Raw genomic sequence first — 19,533 nt, forward strand, 5'->3', positions numbered from 1 at the left:
CCTCATCCCGGTTTATCGTCCCATGGGCACGTTTCCGTATTTCGATTGCCTCTTTAATCCAGCGACGGTGTTTGTTTTTCTCTGTCCGGGTGATATTTGCTCCGTCCCAGTCCAGAATGTGCTTCTTTCTCACCTGGGATACTGTCCTGAGGAAGTGGGACTGCAGGTGGCGCTGTCGTCCTGCCTCCACCTGTAGAAAGACAGCGCCAAAACCTGTTTAAATCATCTGAGCGACACGTCACAGCAAAATCATGTGACTCTGAGGAAGAGCACAGGAGCTGTCACGATGAAAACAAACTCTTGGTCTGAAAAAAACCCTAATCGCATAAAATATCAGAAGACCAAATGAACCTCACTGGACTATATATAATCCTAATGACCACTTTAGGATCGTGGATAGACATTATTTTAAGTTCTCAAACATGAAATCCAAAGCAAAGTTACCAGAAAACGATTCAAGAAGATTAGAAGAAACTGTGGCTTTATCCAAAAACACACACCATTGTTGTTGTTGTCAGTAGTGGAGCTAGTCACTGATAATAAAAAGATGAGATTCAGCATTTGTGGATTGTGCTACAAAACAGTGAGACATGGGGGTCCTTACCTCTGTCTGAAATGAGAAAAGTAGTGTTAAAGTCCTGAGTGTGACAGGGAGGCTCTGCTCTTGTGTCATATACACACAATACACAGACATGGTGCATTCTGTTTGTCAATTCAAAGTGAAATTTCGATCAGGACGTGTTCACACTTGTCCTGGTTTGAGTCCAGTTTGGTCTTGGATGTGGACTTGGTTCTGTTTTATTCCTGGTTTAGTCCTTGTTCCAGATTTAATCCTAGTTTACTCCCAGTTTTGATGCTGTGTGTTGGATAGACAGAGAAAGAGTTTTACTTTTGAGGGATGAAAACAAACACATGTGCAAGATTTACCACACACAAGATCATGTGGGCTCGGTGGATTCTTGCAGATTTGTGTTATTTCTTGTAGGTACTACGCTGTAGTGACCAGTGCACAGTTCAAGTTAAACTTAAAACTTGAGTCAGTGTCCCTAGCCCCACACTCTCAGTCAGTTCTCTCTTCCTCCAGTCGGCTCATGGATTCACTCTGAGCTCAGTGTGGTCACAGAATCTACACACACTTCTGCATTATTCACTTGTTTCACCTCTGTGTGTTCTTCTTCACTAACATGTGGCCCTACTGCCTCTCTTCCTCCCTCTTCTGTCCCCCTTTCTCCCTCTGTCCCTCTCTCTCCCTCTCTCTCTCTCTCCAGGTCGGTATCTTCGTCTGAAAATGTTCCGTGAGGACCATGGCTCGTGGATGACCATGTTCTTCAGCACCATCCTCTTCCTCTTCATCTTCTCCCACATCTACAACCTGTTTCTGCTCATGGCCGGCAGCATGGAGTAAGACTTCATCTATCCATCTTTTTATTTACCTATCTCTCTCTGTCTCTATCAAGGAAATGAAATCTGTCTCTCTCTACTTCTCTGTCTGTTGTAATTTTAGCCCATAAGCCACATAAGATGAGACCATTAGTGTTTTTGAGACAAAACACCTTCACTATTTAATCTGCCCAGTACCACAACATGAAACTTGAGTCCCAGTAATGTTTCCAGAACCACGGTTTGAGAAGCACAGGTCATGTCGTCCTGTTTTCATCTGCTTCCTCCACCTCCTTCCTCCTCATTCTTGTCCTTCTCTTCCACCTCCTCCTCCCATTCCTCCTCCTCCTCCTCCTGTCCCTCCCTCTCCTCTTCCTCCTCTCTTTTCATTTATCATGTGTACTTCCCCCGCTCGTGTGATGGATCTCAGCGTCTCGCCTGAGCAGAGACTCGACAGGGCCCTAATAATCCATCAGCCCTGGTGGTAGAACACAGGTACTGCAGCCGCTGGAGCTGTCAGCACATTCATTACAGCGCGCACCTTTACTCTTCACCGTTTGTAAAGCTGCTGTATTACTCACATTTCTAGTGGAGAACACGCCTTTTGCTCGTCTCAGTGGAGATGTTCTTACTTATTTTGGAATGTTGCAAAGTGTAGCATTAAAATGATCCGTTGTGCATTTACTTAATACCAGACATTTCTGTTGCAAAAACATTCGTTGAAAACAGATTTTCTTCCTGTGATTGGGGTCACCTCTCCACAGAGCTGGCCTGGATGCATCACTTGCTTGTGTTCATGGAGACAGAGCAGCGTAATGCCAAACTGTGGACATTACCAGCAACATTAACATCTTCACTGAGACATTGATCAAGACTATTCCACTTATTTTTTCTATATTGATACTACACTTGTTCAAATGAGGATCTAGTTTCCATTTGAGAAACTTGTATTTACTGTATCTGGATATTAGTTTTATCTAGTGCTGTGAATCGATTCAAATATTTAATTGTGATTAATCTCACGAATATCATAGTTATTTTTGGCCCTTGAATAATCATTTTAATACTCTTATCAACAGAGAAATGTGGATAGGCTTTGTGCAAATGTTTTGTTTAGTTTTTAAAAAAAATTGCAACTCTGTGTGTTTTTCTGCCCCAACTCTGCTGTACTGAGGCCAATGACGTCATCACACCGCCCTAAAATATCTCTTAAATAGTGACACAGATGTGAGTCCTGCTGCACTACTCTCCTCCGTGAGTTTCTGGATATCAAAACAGGACAGAGCGGTGAGAACAGCCAGAAGAGAGACTGCAAAACCTGTGTCTGTCACCGTTCTTATTGAAGGTCAATGTGGAGTTGCCGTATGTTTTGGAGAGGATTTTATTTCATGTTTTACTTGTATAAATAACATCAGCACATCCAGTGTTGAGAGTAACAGATTACATGTAATTGGAGTTACGTAATCAGAGTACAAATTATGAGTAACTGTATTCAGTTACAGTTACTGTTTCAGTGGTAATTAGATTGCAGTTACTTGAAATAAGTGGATTACACGGCGGTATTTTCCTGTTTTTACATTCTGGGCTATATCCCCCTTTTTTTTTCATAATTCCACTCACTGCCGGACACTAAACCAGGTCTAAAACCAGGTCTAAACCAGGTCTAAAACAGGATTTAACAGGACTAAACCATGCCGGGTGGACTGTGTCTCCTCCTCTTCTATCAATAATATTTTTAATTTGGTTAAATAAAGTTTGAGCTTTTTATTTTCTTTTAGCAGACAAAACATCTTATGTGATGATTTCCTCGTCTTTGCTTCTCAACAGCAAACCAAGTAATCCAAAGTATTCAGATTACATTACTCACCTAAAGTAATTTAATGGATTATGTTACAAACTACATTTTGGTGTGTGTAATCTGTAATCTGTAGGGGAATACATTTTAAAAGTCACCTTCCCAACACTGAGCACATCTGACCTGTTTCCTGTTACAGCTGGATCCTGTACATTTTCTAACATTACAGCAGTGGCTACAGATTAAAAAAAAACAAAAAACTAGTTCACGATAAAAAAAAAATGAATGCAGTTCAAATGTATTTGCGTTAACTTGTTAATAATGCAATATTTTTGACAGCACTAGTTTTATTTTTTACAGCACTCTTCCAAATATAAACACTACACAAATAAAACAATAGCTCCTCCGTGTTCCCGCTCCGCCTGCTGCGTGAGGCGGCACTGAGCGCGAGCACACAGACTCCACCCATCAGCCCTGACAGGAATCCTTTTGAGTATCAGCAAAATGTCCATGTGAAGAGAGGAAACGTGCCCTTGAAGCTGCTTTCACGCCAACTCTCAAAGAATGTTCTGTTCTGTGTGAGAGAAAAAGCAAACCAGGGACCACGATCAATGTTAGTACAAGTTTACACGAGATAAATTACAAAGTACAGGTGTGACCTTTCCAGTGCTGGGGAGGAACAGATTACATGTACTGGAGTTATGTAATCAGAGTACAAATTATGAGTAACTGTATTCAGTTACAGTTACTGTTTCAGTGAGTGGTAATTGGATTACAGTTACTTTGTTGAAATAAATGGATTACACAGAGGGATTTAACTGTTTTCACATTTTGGGCTATACCCCCCCCCCCCATTTTTTTTTTTTTTCATCTTTTTTTCAGTAATTCCACTCATTGGCGGAAACTAAACCAGGTCTAAACTAACTAAACCAGGTCTAACCAGGTCTAAACTAGATCTAAACCAGGACTAAACCAGGTCTAAACTAGGTCTAAACCAGGTTTAAACTAGATCTAAACCAGGTCTAAACTAGATCTAAACCAGGACTAAACCAGGACTAAACTAGATCTAAACCAGGACTAAACCAGGTCTAAACCAGGTCTAAACCAGGACTAAAACAGGACTAAACCAGGACTAAACCAGGTTTAAACCAGGACTAAACCAGGTTTAAACCAGGTCTAAACCAAGTCTAAACCAGGACTAAAACAGGACTAAACCAGGACTAAACCAGGACTAAACCAGAACTAAACCAGGTCTAAACCAGGTCTAAACCAGGACTAAAACAGGACTAAAACAGGACTAAATCCTGCTGTGTGGACGTGTCTCCTTCTTTTCTATCAATAATATTTTTAATTTGGTTCAGTAAAGTCTGGGCTTTTTATTTTCTTTTATCAGACAAAACATCTTATGTGAAGATTTCCTCGTCTTTGCTTCGCTACAGCAAATCAAGTAATCCAAAGTATTCAGATTACATCACTCACCTTAAATAATTTAATGGATTACGTTACAAACTACATTTTGGGGTATGTAATCTGTAATCTGTAGGGGAATACATTTTAAACACTTCCCCAACACTGGATCTTTCTGTGTGGAGTTTGCATGTTCTTCCTGTGTCTGACTGGATTTCCCCGTCATCCTCAGAGCTCCCCCTCGCTGACGCTGACGTAGGGACGAGACACGAGGCATTTGGGAAATAAAACTGAAGATGCTGCAACAAATCAATTCATTTCATCAGATGAGTTTATAATCTGATATTATGAAACTTTTGACAGAGAGAGAGGACAGTAGTGGGGGTCTTGTTTCATGACTAATAAGCACAGAGCATACGCTGTTCTCTGCTGCTCGTGTTTGTGCGTTTGTGTGTTTCCTGGTGCCAAAACCATGAGTTGTGTAATCGCTCCATCTGTCACTGGCCACAGAGCTGACACCAGCATCCATCTTGTGTGTTTTTTTGTGAGTCGGTCCAGAAAACGTGAAAGCTGCTCGCTCCAGACCGTGAATCTCTCCTGCTCAGGGATCACTTCCATTTCTGTCTCTTAAAAGTTCCTTCAATCTTAAAAGAAAATCTCACGAGGCTTCGAGCATAATTCCATAAGACATTTCTCAAGGTTTGGGGGGAAATAGAAAAGTGTTCAAGTTAAAGTTAATGTTCACTTTCTCAGCCTCTCATCAGGGACGTCTGTTCTCTGCTTTTGACCCATCGTTCAACCTGCACCGCTGAGGCCACCTGTCAGGAACACTGAAGTACTGCAGTACTGCAGCTCCCAGACAGCCCCAGAACACAGCTACTGCCCCAGGAGAACATGCAAACTCCACACAGACACAGGGAGAACATTACACTCCACACAGACACAGGAGAACATTACACTCCACACAGACACAGAGAGAACATGTACACTCCACACAGACACAGAGAGAACATGTACACTCCACACAGACACAGAGAGAACATGTACACTCCACACAGACACAGAGAGAACATGTACACTCCACATAGACACAGGGAGAACATGTACACTCCACACAGACACAGAGAGAACATGTACACTCCACACAGACACAGAGAGAACATGTACACTCCACACAGACACACAGAGAGAACATGTACACCACACAGACACAGAGAGAACATGTACACTCCACATAGACAGAGGGAGAACATGTACACTCCACACAGACACAGAGAGAACATGTACACTCCACACAGACACAGAGAGAACATGTACACTCCACACAGACACAGAGAGAACATGTACACTCCACACAGACACAGGGAGAACATGTACACTCCATACAGACACAGAGAGAACATGTACACTCCACACAGACACAGGGAGAACATGTACACTCCACACAGACACAGGGAGAACATGTACACTCCACACAGACACAGAGAGAACATGTACACTCCACACAGACACAGAGAGAACATGTAAACTCCACACAGACACAGGGAGAACATCTACACTCCACACAGACAACAGACACAGAGAACATCTACACTCCACACAGACACAGAGAGAACATGTACACTCCATACAGACACAGGGAGAAACAGTACACTCCATACAGACACAGGAGAACATGTACACTCCACACAGACACAGAGAGAACATGTACACTCCACACAGACACAGAGAGAACATGTACACTCCACACAGACACAGAGAGAACATGTACACTCCACACAGACAGGAGAACATCTACACTCCACACAGACACAGGGAGAACATGTACACTCCACACAGACACAGAGAGAACATGTACACTCCATACAGACACAGAGAGAACATGTACACTCCACACAGACACAGGGAGAACATCTACACTCCACACAGACACAGGGAGAACATGTACACTCCACACAGACACAGGGAGAACATGTACACTCCACACAGACACAGAGAGAACATCTACACTCCACACAGACACAGAGAGAACATCCACACTCCACACAGACACAGAGAGAACATGTAAACTCCACACAGACACAGGGAGAACATCTACACTCCACACAGATGGGGAACATTCCCAGAAACTAAACCAGGTCTAAACCAGGTCTAAAACCAGGTCTAAAACAGGTCTAACCTAGATCTAAACCAGGTCTAAAGCAACGAGTAAACCAGGACTAAAACAGATTGAACAGGACTAAATCCTGCTGCGTGGACGTGTCTCTTCTTCTATCAATAATATTTTTAATACAGTTAAATAAAGTCTGGGCTTTTTATTTTCTTTTATCAGACAAAACATCTTATGTGAAGATTTCCTCGTCTTTGCTTCTCTACAACAAATCAAGTAATCCAAAGTATTCAGATTACGTTACTCACTTTAAATAATTTAATGGATTCCGTTACAAACTACATTTTGGTGTATGTAATCTGTAATCTGTAATCTGTAGGGGAATCCATTTGAAATGTCACCTTCCCAACACTGTCTACAACTTCACAAACCTGAAGAGATGTGCACAAGTGTCATGAGCAGAACGTGCGGTGATCGTGTTGCGATAAAGAAGGATGGACTCAGCTGCTTTGTTTTTTTCAAATCTAGAATTTTCAAATGAATAAAAGGTCATTTTGATGTAAATTTTAACAGTTAATCGAAGTGTAGAACCTCGCTTTTAGTCACGGGACATACCGCTCTGTCCGGAGTACTTGTGTAGTATTCATACAGCATCATATTATAGATCTTTACGTGCTCTGGTCACAAAGGGCTCGAGTTTTTCTTTTTCCTGCACTTTTCTGGCCTTGAAACAGCAGAGAAAAGCAGATAGTGTTTTCTTTCCATTGTGGCTTTTGTAACCGTGTTAACATGGCAACCAGATGGTAATTAAAGCAAGAACACATCCCAGGAGCATCTCTGATGACCTGTTTCATAATTTATGTCAGTGTTACTATAGCGATAAAAGAGATTGGGATAAACATGCTTTTACAGAACAGACTGTATTTGGCTCATCTGCACTGACCCCAGTGTGGACTGAATGACAGGGGGATTGTTCTAGTGTGATGTGTTTTGGGTTGAGTCCATGTTTAGTCCTGGTTTAGACTTGGTTTAGTGTTTTAGTCCTGGTTTAGTTCTGGGCTAGTCCTGGTTTAGATCTAGTTTCAGTCCCAGTCTGTGCAAATATGAACGCACCTGCTTCTTATAATACTGCACATAAAGTCAGCGATTGTTTGAACCTTGAAAAATGATCCGTGTAGTCTTTATAATCTTGTTTATTGAATGTAAAAAGTAAATAAATAGATTATCTGTCATTGTATGTTTTGCACCCCCTTAAATAGATCTGGGGCTGGATAAATCCATCCATCCATTTTCTTTTTTTCTTTTTTTAAATTTTTAATTAAAGACAACAGAATATAACATTTAAAAATAAAACAACAATCAACATTTAACAATTACAATATTCAGCATAAAACAAAGACAAAAACATAAAGCAACACCCACAACACCACAATAAATACAAAAAAGCCCCCCATTTCCCCCAACCACCCACACCAACACAAATTTGACAAAGTCAAACAAAATAAATGTGCTAGTGCAACATAAATACACTGCTAGGCTCCCTGACATTGATACACTGCAGCCAATTCATAATTAAAGTTCCTTTAGTCTCTCTTCCTTTTCTTTCTTTTTTTTTATTTATTAGTCCCTATACTGAAAATCATCCATCCATTTTCTTCCACTTTATCCAGGGCCACATCCCTGGAGCAGCAGTCTGAGCAGGGTCTCTCAGACTTTCCTCTCCACACACACTTCCAGGGGGACCCCGAGGTGTTCACAGTCCAGCCCAGAGACATAGTCCCTCCAGAGTGTCCTGGGTCTTCCCCGGGGCCTGCTGCAGTAGGTCATGAACACCTCCAGATGATGGTGTCCAGGAGGCATCAGAACAGATGTCCGAGCCACCTCAACTGCTCCTCTCTATGTGGAGGAGCAGCGGCTCTACTCCGAGCTCCTCATGTGTGACTGAGCTCCTCACCCTGTCTCTAAAAGACCGTCCAGACACTCTGCGGAGGAAACTCATTTCGACCACTTGTATCCATGATCTTGTCCTTTCGGTCATTACCCAGAGCTCGTGACCATATTTGAGGGGAGGAACATAGATTGAGTGATAAATCAAGAGCTTTGCCTTTTGGCTCAGCTCCTTCTTCACCACAACAGTCTGATACATCGACCGCATCACTGCAGATGCTGCACTGATCCACCTGTCAATCTCACGCTCCATCCTCCCGTCACTCGTGAACAAGACCCTGAGAAACTTGAACTCCTCCAGTTGATTCAGAGACTCTCCACACACCTGCAAAGGGCTGGATTAATAGTTTTATTAAAATATTTGTCGTAAAAATTGTGTATCTCGTGTATTTTTATTATAATTACTACTAGTAGTAAAACAAATTGCTTGTTGTATGAAAATGGGATTATAACAGTGCAATCGAGTGCAATGAACAGATTTTCAACATTTCAAGAAACAACATTTATAAACTGTCTGTATTTGTTCACAGAAAGTCTGCATCTGTTGTGTAAACTCGCTCAAATCCATCCACACGAGCCCCCTGCTGCAATACCCACGCGCACAGACAGAGGGCGGTGTTGTAAAGCAGTTGGATCTCCTGTCGCGTCCTCCTCTCTCTAGTCCTCCTCCTCCTCCCTTCTGCTTTTGCTCTCCGCTCCAGCATCTCTCCGTCCGTGGAGAACCAGAGTCCTGCCAACAGCCATTAGTGTTCACATCTTAGTCCAAGAGCGAGCATCAGATGTGGGTTAACGCGCGACCAAATGAAACCTCTCCAAAAGAATCTCCGAAAGAAAACTGATACCCAGGTGCTAATAGATTCTTACAGGACTCCATAAATAATAACACGAGCAAAATATTACTCCTCCTCAATAGTTTAGATGTGAATAAGGAAACAGGCAAATAGAAGTATTGCTCAATATTTTCAGTGTTGGGAAGGTGACTTTTCAAATGTATTCCCCTACAGATTACAGATTACATACCCCAAAATGTAGTTTGTAACATAATCCATTAAATTACTTAAAGTGAGTAACGTAATCTGAATACTTTGGATTACTTGATTTGCTGTAAAGAAGCAAAAACGAGGATACTTCACCGTATTAAAAATATTATTGATAGAAGAGGAGGAGACACATCCGCACAGCATGGTTTCTGTTAAATCCTGTTTTAGTCCTGGTTTAGACCTGGTTTAGACCTGGTTTTAGTCCTGGTTTAGTCCTGGTTTAGATCTAGTTTAGACCTGGGTTTAGTCCTGGTTTAGATCTGGTTTTAGTCCTGGTTTAGATCTAGTTTAGATCTGGTTTAGACCTGGGTTTAGTCTTGATTTAGTCCTGGTTTAGATCTGGTTTAGACGTGGGTTTAGTCCTGGTTTAGACCTGGTTTTAGTCCTGGTTTAGACCTGGTTTAGATCTGGTTTTAGTCCTGGTTTAGACCTGGTTTTAGTCCTGGTTTAGACCTGGTTTTAGTCCTGGTTTAGTTTCCAGCAATGAGTGGAATTACCAAAAAAATAAAAATTAAATTAAATTAAATTAAAATAATGTGAAAACAGGAAAATACCGCTGTGTAATCCATTTATTTCAACAAAGTAACTGTAATCTAATTACCACTCACTGAAACAGTAACTGTAACTGAATACAGTTACTCATAATTTGTACTCTGATTATGTAACTCCAGTACATGTAATCTGTTACTCCCCAACACTGAATATTTTGTTGGCATCAATTTAAAGAGAACAACATATCTGATAATGAACAAATAAACCTTACAACCATGATTTGCAGTGTCTTTGCTGCATAAACAAAAAGAACAGGAAGAAGATACATTTAAACCCCGCTCCTTTCACAGAAGAAAAAGAAATGATAATAAATAAACATTTCTTTATAACCAATCCTCAAAATCCAGTGGTGTAGTGGGGATTTTTAAAGTGGGGGTACTCGATTTGTGATGTCATTGATTAGTTTAACCCCCCCCCCCCATCCACCTCCAGCCCAAAAGCCAAATACTCAACATGACACACCGACATACACACAGGGATCATATAGATAGTTCAAAAAAAGTCATTTTCAAATCATTTGAATACAAATTTAAAGACCCGGCTCAGTAAAAATCAGTAACATTTGTTGTTTTTTTTATTATATTGCAGATTCTTGTTATTAACATTAACACCAAACAGAAATCACATGAACCAGAACTAAACCAGGACTACACCTGGACTAAACCAGGACTACACCTGGACTAAACCAGGACTACACCAGGACTAAACCAGGATGACACTGGCACTAAACCAGGACTACACCAGGACTAAACCAGGACGAAACTGGCACTAAACCAGGACTACACCAGGACTGAACCAGGACTAAAACCAGGTCTAAACCAGGACTAAACCAGATCTAAACTAGATCTAAACCAGGTCTAAACCAGGACTAAACCAGGACTAAAACCAGATCTAAACCAGGTCTAAAACAGGTCTAAACCAGCTCTAAACCAGGACTAAACCAGGACTAAACCATTACTAAACCAGGGACTAAACCAGGACTAAACCAGGACAAAACCAGGACTCAACCAGGACTCAACCATGGCTCAACCAGGACTCAACCAGGACTCAACCAGGACTAAACCGGGACGAAACTGGGACTAAACCAGGACTAAAACCAGGACAACACCAGGACTGAACTGGGACTAATCCAGGACGAGACCAGGTCTAAACCAGGACTAAACCAACACCAAACCGGGACTAAACCAGGTCTAAACTATGTCTCAAACAGGGTTTAACAGGACTAAATCCTGCTGTGTGGACGTGTCTCTTCTTCTATCAATAATATTTTTTAATTTGGTTCAGTAAAGTCTGGGCTTTTTATTTTCTTTTATCAGACAAAACTTCTTATGTGAAGATTTCCTCGTCTTTGCTTCTCTACAGTAAATCAAGTAATCCAAAGTATTCAGATTACGTTACTCACTTTAAATAATTTAATGGATTACGTTACAAACTACATTTTGGGGTATGTAATCTGTAATCTGTAGGGGATACATTTGAAAAGTCACCTTCCCAAAACTGCCTGTGTCAAAAATGTATTTTCATGTATTTTACGATCTCTCTCTTGTGCTTTTTATTTCATCAACTTTAAACATTTTCCTTAGTCACAGTCCATCATTCTTTTATCCTTGTACTTTTTCTTGAGTTTCGAAACACTACTGCAACTTTTAAAATCATGAATTAACAAATTCTATACCTTGACTCCGTACACAGAGACACAATTCTGTTTTAATGTTGTCCTTGAGAAGAAAGTATGGAAAAAATATGCTTTTCTATGGCCACAGTCGTCCGAGACAAACGTAAAATGATTTTGTGGAGCTTCAGGTAAATGTCTGGTAACACTTTATAATAACTACACCTTATTTAGCCTTAATAAAGCATGAACAAAGACTTAATTAATAATGATTCACGCCTAGTAACTACTTAATTACCACATGAATTAGCACTTAACTTGCACTTAATTTGCCTGTGCTGTAAATAATTACTCATAAGTATTTCTTACTTAATTACTCATGAACTAACTATTTGCATATTTACAAATGTATATTTAAGTTCACATTTGAGCATTTATTAATGATTAATAAGCCATGAGAGAATGATTTACTAATAATACAATGTAATGATCATTCAGGCAGCTGTTATCTGTTAGTTAAATCTTTCTGAGAGTTTTTCTAAAGTGAAGACTAATTATACTTTATTAAGCATTTGTTAAGGTTGGTCAAATTCCAGAGAAACAATAATGCATTATTAGTAGTCTTTTTTTTTTAAAGTTTTATTTATTTAAAAGGGACAATGCATATTCATGAACATACACTTGTAAATATGCCAGAATTAGCGAATAAGGCGACTTTTCATCTGTAGTCCCTGGCAGGTCAGAGAGATAGAGACATAAGACATAAAACATAAGAACATAAAACGCGTCACAATAGACAAACACACAAGCATGACATACAACACGGACATTTACATAGGAGCAGAACATTAGTGGTTACACATCTGGTTTCTCTTAAGCCGTCGTTTCAGATTAGTTTTAAATGAACTGAATGTGGTGGAGTCTCTTCTAGCAGCTGGATGTTGTTCCAGATTTCTGTTCCTTGACTGATCACACCTGTTGACTGAAAGTTGTTCGTCTATCATTCTCTCTTGGTTTACTAATCATTAATAAATGCTCAAATTTGTACTTAAATTTACATTTACAAATGCACACACAAATGGTTAGTTCATGAGTAATTAAGTAAGAAATACTTATGAGTAACTATTTACAGCACAGGTGAATTAAGTTCAAGTTAAGTGCTAATTCAGGTAATAATTAAGTAGTTATTAAGCATGAATCATAATGAATTAAGTCTTTGTTCATTATTAATTAAGTCTTTGTTCATGCTTTATTAAGGCTAAATAAGGTGTAGTTATTATAAAGTGTTACCAAATCAACTAAGTCTTTAAGCTTTAGTTGATTAGACTTAACAAACAGATGAGTAGTGCTTCTGAAATTCTTTTTGTTCATGATTCTTGTTGCACTTTTTTGCAGCAGGAACAAAGGTTTTATGTTCTTAGAGAAGCTTTGCCCCAAACTTCAGAGCAGCAGATAAAACATGGGAGAATTAACGAGCGATAAAACATGTGAAGTGATTTACAATCCAACAAATCTTTTACTGTATAGAATGTACCAGTATCTTTATACAGACTTTTCTTTTTTATGTAGTCAGGCAGGAGAAAGGTTGCGCAGTACAGCTTTAAAATAGGGCTGTGCAATTAGTAATATTTAACTTGTGACCTGTTTTAGTCCTGTTTTAGTCCTAAATCTTGGTTCACACCTGACTTAGTCCTTAATCCAATTTTGTTCTGTTTTATCAATTTTCTATTTCATCCCTGGTTTAGTCCTGGTTTAGGTTTGGTTTAGTCCTGGTTTAGACCTGGTTTAGACCTGGTTTAGTCCTGGTATTGTCCTGATTGTACCCGTCTTTAGACCTGATTTATTGTAGACCTCCTTTAGTCTGACTTTAAGCCCTGATTTCAGTCCAATCCAATTTGCCATTTCTTTAGTCCTGTTTTAGTCCTGTTTTAGACCTGTTTTAGTCCTGTTTTAGTCCTGTTTTAGTCCTGTTTTAGTCCTGTTTTAGTCCTGTTTTAGTCCTGTTTTAGTCCTGTTTAGTCCTGTTTTAGTCCCTGTTTTAGTCCTGTTTTTTAGACCTGTCCTGTTTTAGTCCTGTTTTGTCCTGTTTTAGTCCTGTTTTAGACCTGTTTTAGTTTTATCCTGTTTTAGTCCTGTTTTTAGTCCTGTTTTAGACCTGTTAGACCTGGGTTAGACCTGTTTTAGTCCTGTTTTGTCCTGTTTTAGTCCTGTTTTAGACCTGGTCCTGTTTTAGACCTGTTTTAGACCTGTTTTAGTCCTGTTTTAGACCTGGGTTAGACCTGTTTTAGTCCTGTTTTGTCCTGTTTTAGTCCTGTTTTAGACCTGTTTTAGTCCTGTTTTTCCTGTTTTAGACCTGTTTTAGACCTGTTTTAGTGAAGTTTTGTCCTGTTTTAGTCCTGTTTTAGACCTGTTTTAGTCCTGTTTTAGTCCTGTTTTAGACCTGGGTTAGACCTGTTTTAGTCCTGTTTTAGACCTGTTTTAGACCTGTTTTAGTCCTGTTTTGTCCTGTTTTAGTCCTGTTTTAGACCTGTTTTAGTCCTGTTTTAGACCTGTTTTAAGACCTGTTTTACTGTTTTAGTCCTGTTTTAGTCCTGTTTTAGACCTGTTTTAGTCCTGTTTTAGACCTGTTTTAGTCCTGTTTTAGTCCTGTTTTAGACCTGGGTTAGACCTGTTTTAGACCTGTTTTAGTCCTGTTTTAGACCTGTTTTTAGACCTGTTTAGACCTGTTTTAGACCTGTTTTAGACCTGTTTTAGTCCTGTTTTAGTCCTGTTTTAGTCCTGTTTTAGACCTGTTTTAGTCCTGTTTTAGACCTGTTTTTAGACCTGTTTACCTGTTTTAGTCCTGTTTTTTTAGATCCTGTTAGCCTGTTTTAGACCTGTTTTAGTCCTGTTTTAGACCTGGGTTTTACCTGAGTCCTGTTTTAGTCCTGTTTTAGTTTTAGACCTGTTTTAGTCCTGTTTTAGACCTGTTTTAGACCTGTTTTAGTTTTACCTGTTTTAGTCCTGTTTTAGTAGACCTGTTTTAGTCCTGTTTTAGACCTGTTTTAGACCTGTTTTAGACCTGTTTTAGTGTTTAGTCCTGTTTTAGTCCTGTTTTTAGTCCTGTTTTAGACCTGTTTTTGTCCTGTTTTAGTCCTGTTTTAGGCCTGGGTTAGTCCTGTTTTAGTCCTGGTTTAGGCCTCGGTTAGACCTGGGTTAGTCCTGTTTTAGACCTGTTTTAGTGAAGTTTTGTCCTGTTTTAGTCCTGTTTTGTCCTGTTTTAGTCCTGTTTTAGACCTGTTTTAGTCCTGTTTTAGTCCTGTTTTAGACCTGGGTTAGACCTGTTTTAGTCCTGTTTTGTCCTGTTTTTAGACCTGGGTTAGACCTGGGTTTTCCTGTTTTAGTCCTGTTTTTTGTTTTTCCTGTTTTAGTCCTGTTTTAGTCCTATTTTAGACCTGTTTTAGTTCTGTTTTAATCCTGTTTTAGACCTGTTTTAGTCCTGTTTAGTCCTGTTTTAGTCCTGTTTTAGTCCTGTTTTTAGTCCTGTTTTAGACCTGTTTTAGTCCTGGTTTTAGACCTGTTTTAGTCCTGTTTTAGTCCTGTTTGTTTTAGACCTGTTTTAGTCCTGTTTTGTCCTGTTTTAGTCCTGTTTTAGACCTGTTTTAGTCCTGTTTTAGACCTGTTTTAGACCTGTTTTAGTGTTAACCTGTTTTTGTCCTTTTTTAGTCCTGTTTTTAGTCCTGTTTTAGTCCTGTTTTAGACCTGTTTTAGTCCTGTTTTAGACCTGTTTTAGACCTGTTTTAGGTTAGACCTGTTTTAGACCTGTTTTACCTGTTTTGTCCTGTTTTGTTAGACCTGTTTTAGTCCTGTTTTAGTCCTGTTTTAGACCTGTTTTTAGTGAACCTGTTTTGTCCTGTTTTAGTCCTGTTGTTTTAGACCTGTTTTAGTCCTGTTTTAGACCTGGGTTAGACCTGTTTTAGTCCTGTTTTAGTCCTGTTTTAGTCCTGTTTTAGACCTGGGTTAGACCTGTTTTAGTCCTGTCCTGTTTTAGTCCTGTTTTAGACCTGGGTTAGACCTGTTTTAGTCCTGTTTTAGACCTGTTTTTTAGACCTGTTTTTACCTGTTTTGTCCTGTTTTAGTCCTGTTTTAGACCTGTTTTAGTCCTGTTTTGTCCTGTTTTAGTCCTGTTTTAGTCCTGTTTTGTCCTGTTTTAGACCTGTTTTAGTCCTGTTTTAGTCCTGTTTTAGACCTGTTTTAGACCTGTTTTAGTCCTGTTTTAGACCTGTTTTAGTGAAGTTTTGTCCTGTTTTAGTCCTGTTTTAGACCTGGGTTAGACCTGTTTTAGACCTGTTTAGTCCTGTTTTAGTCCTGTTTTGTCCTGTTTTAGACCTGGGTTAGACCTGTTTTAGTCCTGTTTTAGACCTGTTTTTAGTGAAGTCCTGTTTTAGTCCTGTTTTAGTCCTGTTTTTAGTCCTGTTTTTAGTCCTGTTTTAGTCCTGTTTTAGACCTGGGTTTAGACCTGTTTTAGACCTGTTTTTAGTTGAAGTCCTGTTTTGTCCTGTTTTAGTCCTGTTTTAGTCCTGTTTTCCTGTTTTAGACCTGGGTTAGACCTGTTTTAGTCCTGTTTTTAGTGATGTTTTAGTCCTGTTTTGTCCTGTTTTAGTCCTGTTTTAAGTCCTGTTTTAGACCTGTTTTAGACCTGGGTTAGACCTGTTTTAGACCTGTTTTAGTCCTGTTTTAGTCCTGTTTTGTCCTGTTTTAGACCTGTTTTAGTTTTCCTGTTTTAGACCTGTTTTAGTCCTGTTTTAGTCCTGTTTTAGACCTGTTTTAGACCTGTTTTATGTTTTGTCCTGTTTTAGACCTGGGTTAGACCTGTTTTAGTCCTGTTTTAGACCTGGGTTAGACCTGTTTTAGTCCTGTTTTAGTCCTGTTTTAGACCTGGGTTAGACCTGTTTTAGTCCTGTTTTAGAGTCCTGTTTTAGACCTGTTTTAGTGAAGTTTTGTCCTGTTTTAGTCCTGTTTTAGACCTGTTGTAGTCCTGTTTTAGTCCTGTTTTGTCTTGTTTTAGTCCTGTTTTAGTCCTGTTTTAGGCCTGGGTTAGTCCTGTTTTAGTCCTGGTTTAGGCCTCGGTTAGACCTGGGTTAGTCCTGTTTTAGACCTGTTTTAGTGAAGTTTTGTCCTGTTTTAGTCCTGTTTTAGACCTGGTTTAGACCTGGTTTAGTCCTGGGTTAGATATGTTTTAGTCCTGTTTTGTCCTGGGTTAGACTTGGGTTAGACCTGTTTTAGACCTGTTCTAGACCTGTTTTAGTCCTAGTTTTTTTCCTGTTTTTAGTCCTGTTTTAGACCTGGGTTAGTCCTGTTTTAGTCCTGTTTTAGTCCTGTTTTAGCCTGGGTTTTAGTCCTGTTTTAGTCCTGTTTTAGACCTGGGTTAGACCTGTTTTAGTCCTGTTTTTCCTGTTTTTAGTCCTGTTTTAGTCCTGTTTTAGTCCTGGTTTAGGCCTCGGTTAGACCTGGGTTTTAGTCCTGTTTTAGACCTGGGTTAGACTTGGGTTAGACCTGTTTTAGTCCTGTTTTAGACCTGGGTTAGACTTGGGTTAGACCTGTTTTAGTCCTTTTAGTCCTGTTTTAGTCCTGTTTTAGGCCTGGGTTAGTCCTGTTTTAGTCCTGGTTTAGGCCTCGGTTAGACTTGGGTTAGTCCTGTTTTAGACCTGGGTTAGATCCTGTTTTAGTCCTGTTTTAGTCCTGGTTTAGACCTGGGTTAGACTTGGGTTAGACCTGTTTTAGTCCTGGTTTAGATCTGTTTTAGTCCTCATTCTTAGTCCTAAATCTTGGTTCAGACCTGGCTTAGTCCTGAATCCATTTTTGTTCTGTTTTATCAGGTTTTTATTTCATCTCGTGACCTGAATATGACTTGGACTTGGACCAAAATCTTATCTTAAAGTATGTGGTGGGTCTGGTCCGTGCAGAGACACTTTTCTGGCTCCAGCTCCACGTCCTGCTCTGATGCTGCACCACAGGGGTTCTCCTCCGGGCTCGCCCTCCTCACAGGCGCCATATTGGTCCTGTCGGATACTGACACTGACCTGACCTGACTTAGACCTGACTTAGACCTGATTTAGTCCTTGTTTAGTACTAGTTTAGATATGAATGAGCTTCTTGGTGCTGTCCATGGTGCTGGTTGGCAGGTCTGTCAGGATGAGCACGTTCAGAAGAGAACTCACAGTTAATGGCCAAAGAAGACTACATGTTTGGAAAGTTTAGTTTTGGTTTAGTCCTAACCTGATTTAGACCTAATTTAGAACTGGTTTAGATCTGGTTTAGATCTGATTTAGACCTGGCTTAGACCTGGTTTAGACCTAGTTTAGACCTGGTTTAGATCTGTTTTAGACCTAGTTTATATTTGGCTTAGATTTGGTTTAGTCCTGGTGTAGATCTGGTTTAGTCCTGGTTCAGACTTGATTTAGTCCTAATTTAGACCTGGCTTAGTCCTGGTTTAGTCCTGATTTAGTCCTGGTTTAGACCTGGTTTAGACCTAATTTAGACCTGGAGTCCTGTTTTAGTCCTGTTTTAGTCCTGGTTTAGACCTGGTTTACCTTTTAGACCTGGTTTTTAGTCCTGTTTAGTCCTTTAGTCCTGTTAGTCCTGTCCTTTAGTCCTGTTTTAGTCCTCCTGTTAGTTTAGTCCTGTTTTAGTTTTTAGTCCTGGTTTAGTCCTGTTTTAGTCCTGGTTTAGTCCTGTTTTTAGTCCTGTTTTAGTCCTGTTTTAGTCCTGTTTAGTCCTGTCCTTTAGTCCTGTCCTGTTTAGTCCTGTTTAGTCCTGTTTTAGTCCTTGTTTAGTCCTGGTTTAGTCCTGTTTAGTCCTGTTTTAGTCCTTTAGTCCTGGTTTAGTCCTGTTTAGTCCTGTTTTAGTCCTGTTTTAGTCCTGGTTAGTCCTGTTTTAGTCCTGGTTTAGTCCTGTTTTAGTCCTGGTTTAGTCCTGTTTTAGTCCTTTTAGTCCTGGTTTTAGTCCTGTTTAGTCCTGGTTTAGTCCTGGTTTAGTCCTGTTTAGTTTTAGTCCTGTTTAGTCCTGGTTTAGTCCTGTTTAGTCCTGGTTTAGTCCTGGTTTTAGTCCTGGTTTAGTCCTGGTTTAGTCCTGTTTGTCCTTTTAGTCCTGGTCCTTTTAGTCCTGGTTTAGTCCTGGTTTAGTCCTAGTTTTAGTCCTGGTTTAGTCCTGGTTTAGTCCTGTCCTGGTTTAGTCCTGGTTTAGTCCTGGTTTTAGTCCTGGTTTAGTCCTTTTAGTCCTGTTTAGTCCTGTTTAGTCCTGGTTTAGTCCTGTTTAGTCTGTCCTGGTTAGTCCTGGTTTAGTCCTCCTGTTTTAGTCCTGGTTTAGTCCTTTTTAGTCCTTTAGTCCTGTTTTAGTCCTGGTTTAGTCCTGTTTAGTCCTGTTTAGTTTAGTCCTGGTTTAGTCCTGTTTAGTCCTTTTAGTCCTGTTTTAGTCCTTTTAGTCCTGTTTAGTCCGTTTAGTCCTGTTTAGTCCTGTTTTAGTCCTGGTTTAGTCCTGTTTTAGTCCTGTTTAGTCCTGTTTTAGTCCTGTTTTAGTCCTGGTTTAGTCCTGTTTTAGTCCTGGTTTAGTCCTGTTTTAGTCCTGTTTTAGTCCTTGTTTGGTCCTGCTTTTGTCCTAGGTTTAGTCCTGTTTAGTCCTGTTTTAGTCCTGGTTTAGTCCTGGTTTAGTC

At 39.8% G+C, this 19,533-nt stretch overlaps 1 protein-coding gene across 1 annotated transcript in view; it reads left to right on the top strand.

Annotated features, from left to right (window-relative positions):
- tmem117 (transmembrane protein 117) overlaps positions 1-19,533 on the top strand; it is a 147,636-nt gene that overhangs the window by 53,277 nt on the left and 74,826 nt on the right. The window contains 1 exon segment of the mRNA XM_020933470.2: positions 1,269-1,401. Coding sequence (XP_020789129.2) covers positions 1,269-1,401 — 133 coding nt within the window.

This window comes from Boleophthalmus pectinirostris, unplaced genomic scaffold (assembly GCF_026225935.1).
Source record: "Boleophthalmus pectinirostris isolate CB_2022bp ecotype Guang Dong unplaced genomic scaffold, ASM2622593v1 HiC_scaffold_2, whole genome shotgun sequence".
NCBI classification, from domain to species: Eukaryota; Metazoa; Chordata; class Actinopteri; order Gobiiformes; family Gobiidae; genus Boleophthalmus; species Boleophthalmus pectinirostris.